Source organism: Lactuca serriola, chromosome 1 (genome assembly GCF_051521515.1).
Source record: "Lactuca serriola cultivar US96UC23 chromosome 1, Lser_US96UC23_V15, whole genome shotgun sequence".
NCBI lineage: Eukaryota > Viridiplantae > Streptophyta > Magnoliopsida > Asterales > Asteraceae > Lactuca > Lactuca serriola.
Genome location: NC_136408.1, coordinates 47,408,700 through 47,429,769, shown reverse-complemented (window position 1 = coordinate 47,429,769; position 21,070 = coordinate 47,408,700). Strand labels below are relative to the sequence as shown.

Genomic DNA, 21,070 nt, shown 5'->3' with positions numbered 1-21,070 from the left:
AGACTGCCAAAATACTGTTTGAGGAAATTAAGGCAGGGAAGTGAGATGCATTTAACGACAAAAAGAAAGGAAGCATATGGTAAACATGCTCTCCCTCTTTTGATATGATTTTTATAATGGTTAAATTCAACCAAAAACTCACTGTTGTGTGTCTCTTTAAATATCCTCGATCGATCCACTCATATCTCTCCTCTGAACTAAACAAACCAGAAGAGAAAATTGAAATAGAATGATCTCCATGGCCATGGGTTCAATATTCAAAGTGGATGAAACTCATGAGACCACCAAGATAGCTTCCATGGAGTCAAAAGCTGTTGGGTTGAAGATTCTTACTACTAACACCCCTCAACTCAATCATTCCAAACCCATTTTCCAAAGGAATCAAATTCCTTCTTCTGGTTCCTGTTTCATCAAATCTTGCTTTCTTTGCCACAAACATATTTCCTTTAATAAAGACGTTTATATGTACAGGTAATCATTTAATACTTCGCTAATTAATACCATCCTTTAATTTATTCCAATAATCATGTGTATAATTATCTTAAATCAATCTATATGCAGAGGGGATCAAAGTTTCTGTAGCGAAGAGTGCAGGAGTAGACAAATATACATAGATGATATTAAACAACTTGAGATCTCCACCAAGAAAATGGTACAACGCTATCGCCAATCTCCATCCATCTCCATGGCATCGCCTGTATTTTGTTTGTAGGGCCGAGGTCTTGATTTTTTGAGTTTGGTTGGAGACAATGAAGAGAGATATGTTTAGATTCTAGATGTTGATAGGTAGAGTATATCATGTTTACGGAGTTATACAGTAATTTATGTTTATACGTATCTAAAGGATGGGTGAAAAGAATTTGAACCCTGTATTTTTTTTATATGGGTCTTGTAATAATAACATAATAAAGGAATATTTTTTGAATTATCTTCAGAATTAATATCAAACCTATTGATTTTCAAAAGAAGTATATACAATCTGATGGTGGTCGATCATGCGGGATAGAAATATGATCATATTCTTGGTTTTAGAATAGAATGAGAAGAAAGAGATAAAACTGATGTGGAAAATTAGATGAATTAATTAATGAAACAACGATCATTTCCTGCACCACAAGGAAAATACTTGCCATGTATAACACGATTACTAATTTTAGGTTGTTTTACATCTTTTAGTTCCATTGGATACCAACCTAATTCAATAACTAACTTGAAACTTTTATCTATTTAGGTAATGTATTTTCATTGCTACAATACAACTACCATTTTGGTGATTAATTCACATGTTTAGATAACATTACCGATTTCTAAAGACTATACATTAAATTTGTTTACCAAATACATAAATTATTTTTATAACATCTTATCGATCATGGTAACCTATTATCGTAATTAACAATTTACTTTATGTTGTTTCTGTTATATAATTATTGCATATTATATAAATTTATTTCATGGGTATTCCATGGATGATTTATCTATATATTTCTACTGAATATGATTTTTTTTTAAATAAATCAATTCGGTGGGTTATTCTTCTTCATATTCCTCCCCCCCCCCCCCCCCCCCATATGATTTTTTTAAGTAAGGAAATTATACCAATGATCTTTATAGTTTATTTCAATATGCACCTCTAACCGCTTACTACATTTTATCAATCTTTTTTATTAACCAGATGGTTCTATGGTTTGAATTTGTTTCGGCTTTGGTCCCGAATAAGTTAAAATTATTATTTTACTCTTAATGATAATTTATTTATTTATTTTATTTATTTATTTATTTATTATTTTTTGTGTATTGTGATATTATTAAATAGAATAGAAGAGAATCAAGGACCCATACCACCCACCCTACCCCCATACCCTTCCCTTTCCCCTTCCAAGTTCTTTGTATTTTGTTAAATAATATGACAAATAATATAAGATAATAATAGTTATAATTAAAGATAAAATAGTTATTTTAACTTGATTCCAGTCCAAACCAACAATCATTCCAAGTAAGAAAAGCACACAATGAAAAAACAACAGGGACCATTTGTGTAATTTGCTCTTTTATAAAAATCACCGATGGAATGGATTACATGGATTACGACGGGGGTTTGGATTGTTACGAAGAGAGCCGAGAGACACGTCGAAGATCATACACAAACCGGTGACTCGACGCCATATGCGGCCATGTTTCCTTTGTAGAGCAAAAGCAAAATCTAAGGGGTGTTCGGATAAATAGTTTTTAGCTTGTTAGCTTATTGTTTATTTGCTTATTGCTCTGGGAATAAGCATTTTTTTAAAATGTGTTTGGATTCGCTTATTGCGGTGGGAATAAAAATAAGCAATAAGCATTGTAAGTGTTTGGCAAACAAAACAGCTTATATGAGTAAAATGACTAATAAGCAATAAGCATCCCCCCCCCCCCCCCCCCCTCTTGCTTATTAAAATCAGCTTATTTTGCTTATTCCTACCCCAATAAGCTGATTTTTAAAGACTCCTATCCAAACACTTAAATTTGCTTATTGCGGTGGGATCAAGCAATAAGCAACCTATTTTTTCCCTATCCAAACACCCCCAGTTTAGAAAACTCGATCGAGAGAAATAACAGGAAAATTAAGTACCGAAGTCAATTCGTTTTTTTGGAGATGGAGGTAAATTCTTCTGTTATCTTCTAAGCAAAGTTCATTAGCAAGCGGTAATTTTTTATACGTTGAATGGCGGAATCAAGAGTTGAAATAGCAAAATTCCCTACTTTGATTGCATCATAAGAAAACTTGGAATTTGTACAACGAAACCTTTTGGTATATCTAGCATCAAATAACAAACCCTTCCTTTTTTCATGACATGAACATGGCTAGCAGTTCAACGTCTGCTATGAATCACATTATAGATGCCATATAAAATTATTGATCTAGATGATTTATACTTCTCAGATCTGCATGCCAACGTGGATGCCCAGGAACTACAACTTCAAGAGATCCTGATATCTTCAGCATCCAAAAGTAATGCATCATCATCATCATCATCATCATCATCATCATCATCATCGCAAAACTTGCAAAAAGATATATCATTATATTAAATCTTACAACTTCCACACCTCCAAATAAGTTAAATACTGTTACACATCAATCAATTTCGGTTTAAGTCGTTAGAGTTTGTTTTAGCCTTAAGGGCATTTTAGTCTTTTCTATGTGGTTTTTTTTGTTACAAGTAGTTATAGACAGTTAAAGTTCTTATATATTCGTGTATAGATTTCTGTTGTAACTTAAGCATTCAAATAATGAGAATCAGATACAATTTTCTCTCTCAATTATAACATCACAACATGGTATCAGATTAAGGTTCTTTTTCGATCTTCATCGTTTCTCATCTGTTCTTCAATTCATCCTGCATTCATCTTTTTCTTATCATCATGTCTTCATCAAATCTTAATTCTTCTACAACTATTGATCATACCGGTCTTTATTTCATTGCTTCTTCCGATAATCCAAATTCTCTTCTTGTTACCTTTGTTTTCAATGGTGTTGGGTTCAATTCATGGAAGAGATCAATGATGATCTCTTTAGCTGCCAAGAACAAAATTGGATTCATCGATGCCTTAATCACGAAACCTTCTTATTCAGATCCTTCATTTTCTAATTGGTTTCGAGTTAATTCGATGGTGATCAGTTGGATATTAAACTCTCCACATAAGAACATTGCTGATAGTGTTCTATTTCTTCAAACTGCTAGCGAAATTTTGATTGAACTTAATCATCGCTATGCTCTATCCGATGGGGCTTTACTTTACCAAATTCAAAAACAACTGTATTTAATTTCACAAGGATCTGAAGATTTTTCTGACTTATTTCACCAAATTAAATAAAATTTGGGATGAATTAAGGATCGTTCAAGGAATTCCTCCATGTTCCTGTGATTTTGCTACTGCAATCAATAAATTCCTTGAAGATCAATGTCTCATTCAACTGTTAATGGGATTTAATGAATATTATAAGATCATCCGTGGTCAAATACTAATGATGAAGCCATTACCAACAGTCTCGACTGTGTATTCTCTTATTATCCAGGAAGAAAGACAAAGAGGTATTATTGCAACCTCTCCGATCAATCCAGATGCAGTCCAGTCCCCTATATTTAATTAATCACTTTTAGCCACAAAATTAATTATCAATTAATTCTTGACTAATATTAATTAAACAATATGATTTCTCTTTTAATATATTATTCTCATAATATATTAATAAATCATATTTAAACCTTTCTCTCCTTAATTCATCCTACATATTGCTATGGTGAAGGCAACCCAAAAGGACCATGCTCATAATCGGGTCAGCCCATTCAGATTGGTCTTCCTGATGGTCATTCCATTGCTGTAACTTTCATTGGTGATGTAAAACTTCATGACACCATCATTCTTCATGGTGTTTTTTACCTACCTTCCTTCAAATACAACTTACTTTCGATAACAAAACTCACATCTCAACTGAAAACCTTGATTCTTTTTATTGATTCAAGATGTTTAATGTAGGACCCCTTGTTGAAGAGTAGATTTGCATTCGGAATTCCTGGAACAAGAGTGAATGATCTTTATATTTTTTTTATCATAATTCTCTCTGTGACATCCCCATTTTCACGGCCAGAAAAGACCGATTTTGTTTATGCTTTGTTTAAAAATCAGAGTAATATTTTAAATAAAAGTATTGCGGAATTTGTCCCAAAACAATATATGATAAAGATTTATCAAAAGCATTTCCGTAGAAATGTATTTCATTAAAAAGACTCGGGATGTCATGTTCGATACAGATCATAAGCATAAACGACACAATATAGGCCTTACTACATTATTCCGTATTTACAGGCCTAAAATCCATTAATCTCTCATCCCAAGATATCACATCTATGCTCATGCGCCACTACCTATAATACAAGAAACTGAGTGGGTCAGGCTTGGGAGCCTGATGAGCACATAGGGTTTTCAACCCACAATAAATAAGTTTATTAACTTTATCAAACCAAACAAACCCGATTACCCGTTCCCGTTATCCTCACTTTACGTCCCTAAAACATCTAACACAAGGGACCTAGTCTAAGGACTATTATCGGGATGGACACTACTGCTAAGGGGATTCCTCAGCAATAAATGTCCTTAAGGCAACCATATGGAGGATGGAGTACACCTGGTGAGCACACAGTTCAAATAAACACACAGTTCAAATAAACACCTACAGGTTGCGAGCCTGCTAGTGTTCCACTGGACTGTCTAGAATAGTCTGTGGTCGTCATCTATACTCCGCTAGATGACTGGATCATCAATAACATCTATAATGAGGCCTCTCATTATTTCATTTTATCACACAACAAATATTACATCTACCCATGTTTTACCCCAACATTTTTTCGTAGATATAAAATACATATACAGTTTAAATCATTGAAAACATGTATAAAACGTTTATCCAGCATAGATAGCAAGTATTCAGGTAATATGCACACATAGCATGTAATTTATATAAAATACTTCATATCTATGTGTAAGCTGAAAGTAACTATGCACTCACTTGAAAGGTGGTGACTCAACACTCAGACAGCGCTTCGATACTCTCAAAACAATTTTCCTTCGATAAAACCTAGTACCAATACCACTAGGGTTTAGTCTAACGATAACCGCTACAAATTAATTAGTCTGACTATTATTATTATTATATAAGCGTTAATAACACTCAATATAACTCATAATAATAGCCCAAATAATTATTTTAATTAAGGACCTAATAACAATCCTATAATTATTGGAAAGCTATATTAAAAACTGCGTAAGCGTAGCTCACTTACAACGGATTTTAACGAAAACCAGAACTTTATTTGGAGCAGCATTTCGAAACCGAAAGACTCTTTTTCTCGGGACTCCGGGAGCCTCGGGGCTTCCCTAGGGTGCTAGGGGTTTTACCTAGGGCTTAGGGGGGTTTAGAGCACTTAGAGAAAGAAAGATTTTAGAGAGAGAATGGGAAATGGTGTGAAAATGGAGGCAGCCCTCGCAGCTATTTATAGGCGCGAAGCCTCGGATTTACGCTAGGCGTACTCCTCGGATATGGATGCCAGCCGAAGCCAGCTGTCTCGCACTCATCTCGGAAGGATCAGACCGAAGTTACGCGGGGCGTAACTTCTTCGTACGCGGGGCGTAATAGCGAGGGTGATGCGTCAAGATCTGAAGCGAAGCCTTGGTCAGCAAGCAACGACTGAGATTTGGCCACGTCATCTCAGTTCGCAATTTTCCTTCTCGACTTCTATAAATCATAACTTTCGCATACTCGTTTTCGACGTTGTTTATATCCACGCGAAGGTGGGAACGTACTCTACAACTTTCGTTTAGACTCTGTCGGCTAATTTTGACTCGATTTTAAATTTTATATTATTAATAGGCCGAGACATGATTTGTCCGTTAAATCCTCATAACTTCTTCATCCGACGTCCGTTTTCGCCCATCTTTTTCTCGTTACGCTACTCTTAACGAGATCTTTGATTATCGTTTAGGTCGTGTCGGCTAAAAATCACTCGATCTAATATTCGAATTTTGGGTTGTACACTGCTAATCCGAAACTTCGAAAAATCATAACTTCTTCATACGAAGTCAGATTTGGGCGTTCTTTTTATCGATGTTCTTAGTTTAACATATTCTACGACTTTCGTTTAGATCGCTAAGGCTAAATCTCGCTCTATCGTAAATTCACTATTTACGCTTCCCGGTGTCGTGCCGGTTCCGTCGCGAAACTTCGACGGGTCATAACTTCTTCGTTATAACTCGGATTTCGGCGTTCTTTATATGTACGGAAAACCTTGTGACATATTCTACAATTTGGTTCAAATTATTTATTGTAAATAATCTTTTGTCGAAAAGTTATTTTTGACACTTATTGCCTCTAATTTGACTAGCCCGGATCTATGAGCGTTACACTCTTAAACCTACTTTGTCTTTTACTCTACCTCTTCCTTCTTGTTTTCATATATATGTAATAAAATCAGACTGTAATGCTTTGTTATGGCATAGACGATTTGGGCATCTTCCTGTACAAAAATTACAAACTCTTTCTCTTATTCCTAATTCACATTCTACTCATAATCTTGACAAGTGTTCTATTTGTGCTAAAGCCAAACAACATAAATTGCCATTTCCAAAAAGTGCTACTAATACAACTACATCATTTGAAATTGTTCATGTGGATGTATGGGGTCCTTACAAGCATACTTCTCATGATGGATACACATACTTTCTTACTATTGTTGATGACTACAGCAGACATACATGGATTCATTTTTTGACCAATAAGAGTTATGCTTTCTCATTGATTAAAAGCTTTGTTGCATTTGTTGACACTCAATTCTTAAAAAGGGTCAAAGTTATTCGTTCAGATAATACTTATGAATTAGGCTCAAGCAATGAAGGTCAACTGTTCTATCAGCATAAAGGCATTATTCATCAAACTTCCACACCCTATAATCCTCAACAAAATGGTTTAGTTGAGCGAAAGCATCGTCACATTCTTGAAATAGCTCGTGCTTTGTTTTTTCAATCAGGTTTGGGATTAGCTTATTGGAGTGAATGTATACGAGCTGCTGTTCATCTAATGAATCGTATGCCATCAAAAATTCTCAGCAACAAAGCTCCATTTGAAATGTTGCATGGTTACAAGCCCGATCTTTTAAATCTAAAAACCTTTGGCTGTTTGTGTCTGGCAGTTGGCCGTGACAAGTTCATATCTCTTTCTAATTCTTGCATTTTTCTTGGATATCGAACTGGGACAAAAGCTTACAAAGTGATGAATCTAACAAATGCACAAATATCTTTCTAGAGATGTTAAGTTTTTTGAAGATATATTCTCTTTGCATTCAATCATATTACCATTAATTGATTCATCATCAACCTCCTTTTTACCCACAAATTCCAAAGATACCCGTGATCAAGATTTTACTACCATTGTATCTATTTCTCATTCTATTCGGAATCCACCTGAACCCAACAATGTTTCTCTAAAACGTTCAACTCGTGTCATTCAACCACCTTCTCATTTGCGTTATTATGTATGTAATTATACATTTTCAGAATGTAATTCTCATTCTTGTCACCATACTATCACCAATTACCGTCTTCATGATTTTTCTGATCAAAATCCAGTTTCTGTTCCTACAAGTTATACATTCAATGCTATTAGTCATGTTTTTGAACCATCTTTTTATCACCAAGCAAAGGGACATCCCGAGTGGGAACAAGCTATGGCTAATGAACTAAAATCTTTAGAAGATAATCAAACATGGGATGTGGTGAAATTACCCAAAGGCAAGAAACCAATATCATGTAGGTGGGTATATAAAGTCAAATATAGAGCTGACGGAACTATTGAAAGGCACAAAGCACGCTTGGTAGAAAAGGGATTTACCCAAAAAGAAGGAATAGACTTTCACGAGACTTTTTCTCCTGTTGTCAAGTTTACTACAATTCGTTGTATTGTTGCTCTTGCTGTTAAAAAGAATTGGCCAATTCATCAATTTGATGTCAATAATGGGTTTTTACATGGAGATTTGCACGAAGAAGTATACATGAAACCTCCTCTTGGTTTTAACATTTTATCACCGTCATTAGTATGCAAACTCAAGAAATCTTTATATGGTTTAAGACAAGTTTCAAGGCAATGGTATTTTAAGCTTTCTACAACATTAAGGTCTAAAGGGTACTCTCTTTCTCAAAATGATCATTCGGTGCTTCTCAAGAAGACAAATACATCCTTAATCATTGTTGTTGTTTATGTGGATGACATTTTAGTTACAGTAAATGATTCCACAGAAATCAATAGTTTGAAAGCTTTTCTTCATAACCAATTTTAAATCAAAGATCTGGTTTTCTTCATTTTTTTTCTTGGATTAGAATTTCAGTCTACTACTGATGGAATGATTATACATCAGTAAAAGTTCATGAATGAACTATTGAATCTTTATTCAATAGATTCCACCAAATCTATCAAAACTCCATTGCCTTCCAAATCCCAATTGACGCCTCTTATAAAAGATCCTCTAAAAGATCCAACAACTTACAGACAGTTGATTGGAAAACTGAATGTTTTATTACACACACGTCCTGATTGGTCTTATGCTATTCAACATTTAAGTCAATTTAATCAAACTCCTTGTCAAGAACATTACGAAGTTGCTATTCACGTTCTACACTATCTCAAAAGTAATCCCACACAAGGATTGTTTTTCAACAAAAAATAGTCTTTTCAAGTTGAAGCTTTTTGCGACTCTGATTGGGCTGCTTGCACAATAACACGAAGGTATATAAGTGGTTTCTTTATACTCTTTGGATACGTTCCAATTTCATGGAAATCAAAAAGCAAACAACTGTCTCTTTATCATCCGTCGAGGCTGAATATAGATCTATGAGATGAGTTACTGCTGAGTTAGCTTGGCTCAGTAGATTGCTTGATGAATTACAAGTTCCTAATGTCTTTTCTATACCATTGAAGTGTGATAATAAAGCTGCAATCTTCATTTCTCGTAACATAGTCTTCCATGAGCGTACCAAACATAACGAAATAGATTGTCACTATGTTCGAGAGAAGTTACAACAACTTTTAATCAAACTATCTCATCTTCCTACTACTCATCAGTTGGTAGATGTTTTCACCAAGTCTTGAATGGTTCTCAACATCAACATGCTGACTTCATCCATACTCTCCAGCAAAAGAGTTGAAGCAAGCAATTCATTGATTCGACACTGTTACTGCTAATACTCCCAAATGTCTGCAACAATTACTCATTAGAACTGTAATATTTGAAGAACATCTTCTCTTTACTTGAGTAAGTTTCCCTTTTCATGTATTTTATTCTTAAACATAAAATTTAACACTTCTATTTAACACTTATGATTACTGAATTTAGTGCAAAACTTAGACAAAATATTTAGTTAGAAGAATTGATTGTTCACATCGGAAGTAATCTGTAATATTCATTGATTTTTTTATTCACAATTTGGTGAAATTAGTTAATAATCTTCAATTATTTTATTTATAAAATGTTCGCCGGGGATCGACATCTGCTGGTCGTGATTTCTTAGCCGCCACCAGTGCTATCTGATTGACTGTTCAGATCGTGTTCCTCTTCCCGATCAATTGGCAGAATAATGTTGAAGATCTAACAATCTAAAGATACATGATGTCTTTGACGAAAATATGAACCTAAAAAGTTTGTCTCCAAAGTCAAAGGTAACAAAAACAATCACTCCACGTCTATTTTCTTTAGATTTGGTTGTTTTCATTGTATATGTATATTATTGCACTCTAGTATTCAAGAATCTTAATATTCCATAACATACAACTGAAAGTGTTTGCTCATACAATTTAGGAACTAGAAGGTGTTTGTTGGTTTCAAGAATATATACATTCTATATCATATACACATTCTATTAGAATTTTACATTGTAATGGTGCTTTTAGTTTAATGATTCTTTAAGAATGATTTATGTTTGATGGTTTTCGTTGTTATTTGTGAATTTTTTTTTTATTAAGGATTAAACTCCATGATATGACACATAATTGTTTTTTTTTTTTTCAGTATCTTGATTACAGCTTCAACAAAGAATTATTCTGTTAGAATATTCAACAAAGAATGTATTGTTTTGATAAAATGTATTATTCTGGTAGAATAATATACAATAGAATGCTGAGATTTTGGCCAGCGAGTGCAGGTAAATCTAGGGTCTCAAATTTCATTCTCTTCACAACTTAGATCTGCCAGAATATATTCTATGTATTCTTTTATATTCTATGTATTCTACCAGAATATATAAAGCGATAGTTAATTGCAAGTAACATGTTTTTAACCATTATTAATTTTTGTTGTATTTGTGATACGAATGGCTGGAAGAATGAGTTAAAGACCAATGTTATTTTAATAATGTTAAAGAATGAATAAAGTGTGATCATAATCACATTTTAATAATGTTGTTATTTTTTAAGAATTTTATTCATTTTTTATCGATATTCATCTAGAATATATATATATATATATATATATATATATATATATATATATATATATATATAATTATATTAAAATGTATAAGACTTTTAGTCTGTAAGAATATGTATGAATTTGTATTTAAGTTCGTATGTATAAGAATATATTAGAATGTTGTTATTTTTCAACCTCAGATTTAAGAATTTTGTTATCCTTCAATAATATTTTAATAAAGTAAAATTCTGAAAGAACATCATTCTAACAAAAAAAATATTCTGACAGAATAAAATCGATTATGTTTACAAATTACGTTAGAATTAAAAATGAATTAATTAAAAAATTCAAAAATTTAAAATTAGGAGAATTAATTATCCCTAAACATCTGAAAATTTCCTTTTATAATTGTAGTTAATTGCCCAAAATACCCTTTTGCTAAAGTTTTTGTGATTATATGGTACATGTTATCTCATTGTAATATCATACACTCTTAAATCATGTTCATTGATTAATTTCATCCGTTGGTCCAGATCTGTTCATTTTAACACATAATAGTTAGTAAAAACAATATATATATATATATATATATATATATATATATATATATATATATATATATATATATATATATATATATATATATCAATGATTAATTGTGAATGGCTAAAAGGTTGCGAATGTGAGAATGAATCTGAGCCAATCATTCGCTAAGGTTATCAAGGTAATTTTGTTTTATTATTAAGTAATTGAATATATGTTGTGATTATTGTTTTTCCGGTAATCATGGGATAAAAAGAGAAGGTTCCCATAATCTTAGAAAATACATTAAATGAAATAAATCCTCATTCAACAAAGCAACCACGATTCATGAAGAATTAGGAATCACGACATTCACGAATAGGTATCAGGGAATTGACGATTGATTTAGTAGTCACAACTGAGAGTATATAAATTACGTTATGGATATTTTGTTGTAGTTGAAATTGTTTAATTCATGAATCAAATGGATTGTTACGTCAACACTAGCGATGAAGATGATGATTGAGATAATTTTAGTAATGACAACAGTATAAACACTGAAACCGATTGTGAAAGTAATATTTATAACATATTTTCGACTTTGTTTTAAGTAGAAGTGATGATCGATTGTTAGATTTTATTTATTTATTTATTTATTTATATATTTTGACAAATAATATGTTGAATGTCGATTAATATGAGTCTGAGTCTATGATCCATTATCTGGGTTTTATTAATTGTAGCATGCAAATTGAATTGATTTATTGTTTCAGAATTGTAGGTGAGTTGAACAACGATGTTGTTTTGATTAATCATAAATAATTGGTAAAAAGTTTTCTATTGTGTTGTAAGTACAGTTAATAAATAATAGTCGTTCAATCATTCATGATGATGTAGTTAAAAATAGACTTTCTTATCAACTGATAATTGCATTTAGTTATTTCTTATTTACAGTAACCAGTTGTGAATATAAAATGTAATCATTTGTGATTAGTGAACAATATGTACCTCAAATGTAGAAAATACATAGAGCAAGCATTAACGATTTGTATAATGTTATGTAAATCATTCCTGATTATTTTGTACTTTTTAATGAATGATTTACGAATATATGTTTTCTTAAAAGTTGAATATTAATTTATTTAATGATTAACAGTTAACCGGTACAAGTTATACGTCACCAAATTCTTTTATATTAAAACTAAAAATTATGTAGATATTATGCAACCTAGTTAATTATTCATGAATTTGATGTTGTCTTATTACTTAAATCATGAGAAGTTCATATAAACATAAAAAATGTGATAATTATATATGTCATTTGTATTTCGATGTTATGGTAGGTCATGACACCGATTCCGAAGATGAATCTTACGGTAGTAATGTGGTTGATTCTCCTGGAGGGAAAACAGAATTATAACAGCCAATTGTCCCAAAATAATTTATACCAAATGAAGAAGCAACTTTTGAATCAATAGAGGGTGGTATTGAAATGTATAGAATACAGGCAGACAAAGCGGGATTCGATGTTTTAGTCTCGACAAACTTCTAAGTGAGGCATATAGTAACATGGAATATTGTATGGAGATTTTTAAAGATGATAAGGAAAAATTGTTAGAGTTTGTAGAGACCACTCGAATTATGAAGAAGGCAGCAATGGAGATAACAAAGTCGAGTGGATCATCTGCAAGAAAATATAACGATACAATAATAAAAATGTTAGGAGTAAAACTTCCAGATATAGTAAAATTTCATGCACCAACTGCCATACGTAACAAAGGAAGCAGGACAAAAAAAAGAATGGTGAGTGCTAGTGAAAAAGCAGCTTCATCCTAAAAAACGGCATCAAGAATTTGCACAGGATGCTGATTACATAGTCATATGATTATAATAAAGAGAAATTACAAGGGTTCTCAATGAAAGGCATAAGGACTACAAATAATAAAGCGGATATAAATATTAGCTAGACAAAACCCTAATGGGCTAAAGACTAAAGAGCCCATAAACAAGTGGGCTAATAATATATAGGCTAACATCCCTCCTCAAACTCACAATGCGCAACAAAAAGCATTGAGAGTCTGTCATATAAGAAATGAAACCAAGAAGCAGATAGAGCCTTCGTCAAAATATCCGCAAGCTGCAAGGTTGATGAAACAAACGGAAGCAATATGGTCCCGAGCTGTAGGTGATGACGAGTAAAATGACAATCAATCTCAATTGCTTCGTCCACTCTTGACAAACAAAATTCTTTGCAATTTGTATCGCACTTTTGTTATCACAATGCAAGGGAGTAGATGAAGAAATATGAACTCCCATATCCGCACACAGCCACTGTAGCCAGATAATCTCACATGTAGTTACATCCATAGCACAATATTCAGCCTCCGTGGAAGATCTAGAGACAACGTCCTATTTCTTGCTCTTCCAGGAAATGAGAGACTCTCCAAGAAATACGCAAAATCCAGTGGTGGACTTACGATCATGGCGATCACCATCCCAATCAGCATCACTATAGGCACGTAACTCAAGAGAAGACGTCGAGGGAAACAAGAGGGTCTGAAATTGAGTGTCACGAAGATATCTCAAAATATGGAGAACAGCTCCCCAATAAACAGATGTCGGGGCAGTAACAAACTGACTGACAACATGAACAACATGAGCAATATCTGGACGAATAACTGTAAGATAGACCAAACTTCCCACAATAGTGTGATAAAGGTTTGGATCGGAAAAAGGAACACCATCAGTGTGAGAGTATCGTGCATTGGTTTCAAGAGGAGCATCAACAGTCTGATTGTCAGAGAGGCTCGCCCGTGTAAACAAGTCAAATATATAGTTTGTCTGAGAAAGAAGATACCCTTTCTTAGACTGAGCTACCTTAATACCTAAGAAATAAAGCAACAATCCCAAATCCTTCATAGCAAATCGATAAGCTAGATCATGCTTCAAAGACTCAATACTACCATGGTCATCACCCATAATAATCATGTCATCCACATAAGGACAAAAGAATTCGTCCTGCACTCGAGCATCTAATAAACAAAGCAGAATCGTGATTACTCTAGACAAATCCAAGAGAGGTAATCAATGTGGAAAAATTCTCAAACCAAGTATGGTGGGCTTGCTTGAGACCATACAAAGCTTTGCGAAGCCGACAAACCTCACCCGGCCGATGCTGAATTCCTAGGGGAGGATTCATATAAACCTCTTCATGGAGGTTACCATTCAAAAAAGGATCAACATGCAAAAGATTGAAATTCGTTACATTGTGGGATGTAGCAGGAATCGAGTAGAAAAGGAATATGTTCCGAAAGGTGACATGTCGGGTATCATATAACTTCTGACTCATAGGATCATAGCAACGGTATCCTTTATGTCCAATACCATACCCCAAAAATACACAAATAGCATATTTCGGCCCAACTCATTTTTCTCAACATGAGGACAAAGAAAAAAATAAGTACATCCAAAAACTCGTAAGGAAGAGTAGTCTGGTAGATGACCATATAGCTTCTAAAAAGGAGACATTCCTAAATCCAATGAAGTAGGGATACGATTAATCACATACACGACAGTTAGGACTGCTTCTCCCCAAAAGGCATTAGGGAACCAGACATGAGCAATGAGCAGGTTGTCTCAACAATATGATGGTGTTTTAGTTTTGCCACACCGTTTTGTTGAGGTGTGTCAGTACACGAGGACTGGTTTATGGTACCATCAGAAGCAAGTAACTGAGTAAAATCATTAGAGGTATATTCACCCCCTAAGTCACACCTGAAGCATTTAATCACAGCCAGATGTTGAGTTTTAACAAGAGCTCTAAAATTACTGTAAATATCAAAGAAATCAGATTTGCGTTTCATAAGATAAACCCATGTATATCGAGTACTAGCCGTTTACCCGCGTTAGGCGCCGGGTGGCAAAGAGTTTCTTTCGGAAGATAGTTTTAATGTGATGATTAGTTTCCTTTAGACGTGAGCTATTCATTGCGGCCTTTTGGTAGACTATTTTATGTTGAATAGTTCATTTCAACAGATAGTTTCTTGCTAGGTGCATAGGCATACAATACGACAGAAGTTGAGTCTACATTTGGAATTTCATCTAATAGTTTATACTTGATTTTACAATTTATAAATAACAACAATCTGCAATCATGTAGTTTTGTACATTTATAACTTGTCCAATATATAAACTACACCAATCTGCAATCATGTTGCTTCATCTGCTAGCCCTACATTAAACATCAAATGAGCATCTAAGATACATATTTGAAGAAATTGTAAAATAATAAGTTGTTGATTGTACCTTGTTAATCACATAAAACTTCTTTGTACACAACGTTTGATGTGTAGATTCCATCATTATCAAATGTTTTTTTCCGACATTACTAATACCTTGGTATTGACACGTGATATTCCTCTGGACAACGTCACATAAAGTTGGCCATGTGAGAATACCGATTCTAGTAGATAAACACCTACATTTGGAATTGTTTGTCCTTGAGCTTTATTGATTGTCATAGAGAAACTAAGTTGAATTGGAAACTGCTTTCTCTTTAGTTTGAATGGGAACATCTCATCGTCAGACGGACATAGAGGAATTATTGGTAAAAACACTCTTTTTCCAGCATGTTGACCAACAACTATCTCTGCATCAATGACATTTTGTTAGAAAGCTCGACATATCAATCCGGTGCCATTACATAACCCATTTGAAGGATCGATAATTCGCAAAAGTATTACTGGGCACCGAGTTTTTAACCGAAGATAATGAGGGGGTACACCACTAACATTTAGCGAGTTCAAATATTCCATCGGATATAAGTTATTTTTGTCATCTTCCGCTTCTTAAAAAATGTAGTAAACTTTTTACTCGCTAGAAAATTGTTCGATCAACTTATTATTAATCTCATCAACATTTTCATTTTTAGTTGACAATATCGCCCTCGAAATGATAAATTTTGAATCGGTGTCGTTAGATTGCAAAGAAGGAAATATTGCATCAATCAGAGCGTCCACTGAATTAGTTATATCAGTGTATGGAATGGACATGTTATCAGGTATAAGAATAAAGGACTCGTCAAGTGTTTCCTCCTTTCCATCACCGACTCGTAATAAAAAATCAGAAAACCATGGGTCATTTACCGCTCTCATGTTGATATTTAATCGAAGCCTTTTAACTGAAGCCCATAGAGGTGACATTTGTAAGCTAGAGTCCACAATTTGTGCTCAAGTGCCACGTCTCACGACCGGAAACAATTGTCTAAAGTCACCTCCCATAACCATTATTTTTCCATCGAAAGGGAGCTTCTCATCTGTGATGTCTTGCATTGTCCGATCAGCTGCTGCTACCGTCTGCCTCTTAGCTACTGCTGCTTCATCCCATATGATTACCTTTGCCTCATGAAGTAGATGAGCCTTCTCGCTTTGTTTAATGATCTTGCACATCAAGTTACTATCAAGAATGATGGGAATTCCAAATCGTGAATGAGCTATTCTCCCTCCTGGCATGTTGTTAGCCACAACACCTGACGTGGCAATTGCAAGTGCAATAAGACCACGTACACGAATATTGGCCAACAGAGCTTTGTACAAAAATTTCTTTCCAGTTCCACTTAGACCATCTATGAAAAACACACCCAAAATATTTTCATCCACGTGCCTCGTTATCTCATCATATGCAAACTTCTGGTCTGGATTGAGAGAGTCTCGCACATGTAAGTCTTCATATTCCACATTTATAGAGTATTCTTCTTGCACCTCACGATAGCCTCTTGATTGTAAGTCAATGTGTGCACTGACATTTAGAAGGTGGTAATCACTAAGCTTTTTACTCATAGATTCTAGAAAGACTCTAATGTCGATGAGGGCCATATTTTGCACTTGTTCGGCACATCCATATTGTTTCCTATAATCTTTAGAAAGAGAATCATAGCGGTCGTCCCATAACTTGCGAACATTTCCTGGTTCACAAAAAATCAACATCGTCGCAAATAACCTTCTAAGTGCGCTGGGAAATTGAAATAAAGAAGCCTCTACAAGAAATTTTGATAAATTATCATCGGTCTCTATTAAACCTCTTTCAAGAGCTGCTTTTCGAAATGTAGGGTGTAATACGTCATTGGCTGTGTATAAATCTTCAAAGCAGGTAGGCCTAGTAATATGACATAAAAGCAGGCGTAAGTAGTATCTCTCTCCTTCAGCTAGATTAGCATAAACAAGTCGACAAATCATTGATTTATGTAACCTGGTCCTCCAATAATGGTTGCTCAGTTTTCATGTAAAATTTTTAGGAAAATCCTTATACAAATATTCTCTTGCATTGGAATCTTCTTTATTCTTCTTGAAAAATGCCGTCAACATTGAATTTTTTTCCTTTCTCCTTATCAACAATGTCTTCCATTTTGTCACCGTCTTTGAACCTAACCAACTGTTGATCTGGGAGATGTATTTGCAAGGCCATCACACACGGGTAGATTTGTCAAAGAGGAAAGCTAAAAACTCGCCATAATGCCTCAGGAGGGGATACATAACGCGCGTCTTGAAAATTTCGTATCTCATTAATAACAATATTTTCTTGGTCTTTATCAATATGAATAACTTTTTTGTCATGGCCCTTATAAACATATTTGAAGAGGTACTTCATTGACTTTATACTCGAACAAACCTCAACGTTGATATGACAATTAAACATCATTAAAAACTTTGGGTTGTATGGAGCCACCCATCTGTTATCCAATGTTGTATTTCTAACAGTCACCTCAATTCAATTATTTCTCCTTCTATATAATCGATATGAGTCCTCTCCTTGTGATGTCTTTTCATTGAATTTCCTAGGATATTTGAAACGACATATTTTTGGCACACCCTATATACATGGACTTTTTCTCGTAAGCTACCACAAGGACCATGCATCATGTGAGTTTTGACAAGATCATGCATTTCAGTAAACCTTATTGGGTCGGGAATTTCCGCACTCACCAGTTCGTCATAATTTTTTGGATTATTCATCTTATATCCAGGTTTCATTATTAAGAGGAATTGTGCATGTGGCAATCCACGCTTTTGAAACTCTATCACATACACATGTGACCCCACCACACCGACTATATGTCTCTGGAATAACTATACCTTGAGACCCTCTAAGTTAGCATGAAAAACTCTTGCAACAAGGTCCGGTCGATCTTGAGCTGACTGTCCAGGCAATAACTCATCATCGATTTCTTTTCATTTTGGGTTGCACGTCATTGTAAGGAATATATCAGGCCTCCCATCATCTTGAACTAAAGCCATGGCATCCAGAAATCTTCATCACATGTCATGTGGACTTCCAATGAAACTTGTAGGTAACACAACTCTTTGTCCAACCCTACTTGGTTGAGCCTCACCGACATTGAAGTAATCAAAAACGTCGTGGTATAAATCAGCTCTAATTTTGGTTTGGTTCTTTTCGACAAAAACCAAATGTGTAGTCTCAATATTTATATAGGTATCTACTACAAACTGCTGGAACAATCTCCCTCCCGTCAAAATCACATTATAATTTGACCGTATCTGGAACTTGTAACAATAGTACTCCCGCATACTTACAGTATTTCTGCCTTTTTTGAAGTAGATTCTGTGATATCATAATTTATGTGAAAAATATAAATTTAATATCCATATATTTAAGGCAATATCTGTTACATGTTTTAAATATGTAAAAGAATGTTAAAGGCATACCTTATGAACCTTTATCATTGTCTTCATTGTCATTATAAATTTAATCCATGGCGACCCCATATCTTGGTATTTTAGAATGTCATCCAGACTCATCATTAGGAAAGAATAAAAGATACGACAAAGGACCAGAACAACCAAAGTGAGGTTGAATTTCAGTACTATAGTTAGACCTCCCACAGACGATAATACTTCTTTTATATGCAGTGATGTTGTCATTTCCTTCAACCAAAATACTAGCAACCTATGCAAAGGTGTAGTTCAATAGGGTGATTAATATGATATGTATAATAATAAATATGACTCAAAGTCACTCTATAATTATCAAGCGGTCTTAGATCAGAAAGACGTTTAAATGTTCTAACGTACAGATTTGAAGCAAGAATACATGTTAGTTTTTGAATGATTCTTCTATCAACATTCTTCTAGGAGGATCTCTGTGATATTTCAGCTTCACCATCATAAAAATACAACTGTAAATACTTCGATTTTCCATCCTTTGAAATTAACTGACTGATATTATGATAGAGTGTTCCGTGCTTACAAAAAGAGTAAACTCCAGAAGTCATATTGGCCAATTTTTCATCCACCTTTACACCCATTGATTCGAAAGAAAAGTTTGAGTTATACGCCCTTATATTGTACCTAAGGCTTTCTTCTAGCTGCTCTTGCCTTGTGAAGAGTTGGTGCAATTCTGTGGGAATAGGGGAGTACGCCAGTTTTGTCTTCCCACTCATGCAACAAAAGGTAGAATTCATATTGAAGTCGCTTTGCTCCATAATAAACACAAGGGTTTTGAGCCTTTAATATATGATGTTCCATATGGATGTTTTCGTAAACAAAATCACATGGATCCTCCTGAAAGGCGTATACTCTTCTTTTTGTCAACATAGTTCGTTCCTTTCTTCATTAATAATATTCTTTATTATAAATACTCGTCCTCTGAGCTACACTTATAACACTCATAGAGGAATCTTCGTTGATATTTGTTTCGTTTGTCTCCATTGTAGTGCAACTTGTGAGTGTTGTAGGTTGACTACATCCTTCACCGTTAGCTATCCTTCTCATTTTGTTTTTCTCTTTTTTTTTGTGCATAATAGTTTCTATTGTATCTTTTTCGATTTTCTACAAATATGTTATTTTGATAAATAGTCATATATTATAAATGCAAATATATACCCATATAAACGACATACCTTTTTCTATATCTATCGGGTTTTGGGAATCATCACAGTTTACGTTTCACTTATCTACGGTCCTCATTGCACACTATAATGGAAATGTTAAGAATAAGCACATATTATATCATCAATAATGTAACATTTTGTAATGTAGACCATGTGATTTAGTAGTCATATATGTGTGTGTTTCACACGAATAAAAGTACAATCAACTATAATAAATGAAGATTTATTTTGCTACATGTAAATCTTTCATAAGTTTTGACACTTGTCATTTTATGATATTTTTAAAATAAATAATATCCATATGTTAATTCTTAGGTTTTTCAAATTTTAAAATTAAAAAGCCACATAATATTTATATATGTAAAGTATTAAAAGTCATAAATATGATATTAAATTGCAATTAATACATTTTTTTTTATTTCTTATTTCAAAATTTCATTTAAAAAAAATATTATTGCTACACTTTAATATTTAATTTCTTTTTTAATCAACCCGTGTAATACATGAGTTTTACACCTAGTAAATAATATAGTCTTAAAAATACAAGAAACAATTATACGATACCAAAAGCTTAAAGCCTTGTATAATGTGATGGGATGAACGTTAACAATTTTAAAAGTACAAACTTTTCATATATCCGATCTGAACATTA

General features: G+C 33.7%; 1 protein-coding gene across 1 annotated transcript; it reads left to right on the top strand.

The window, feature by feature from the left end:
• Nucleotides 1–238: 238 nt before the first annotated feature.
• LOC145054572 (FCS-Like Zinc finger 17-like) lies at nucleotides 239–712 on the top strand. The gene is made up of 2 exons (XM_079002804.1): nucleotides 239–471; nucleotides 562–712. The coding sequence occupies exons 1-2, from the start codon at nucleotides 239–241 to the stop codon at nucleotides 710–712; spliced, it is 384 nt and encodes a 127-aa protein (XP_078858930.1).
• Nucleotides 713–21,070: the final 20,358 nt, after the last annotated feature.

Excerpts from the sequence above, each read along its gene's own strand:
- LOC145054572 (XM_079002804.1), top strand. The coding sequence starts at position 239 with ATGGCCATGGGTTCAATATTCAAAGTGGATGAAACTCATGAGACCACC. Across the intron at positions 472-561 it reads AAAGACGTTTATATGTACAG|AGGGGATCAAAGTTTCTGTA; the intron begins GTAATCATTTAA and ends ATCTATATGCAG.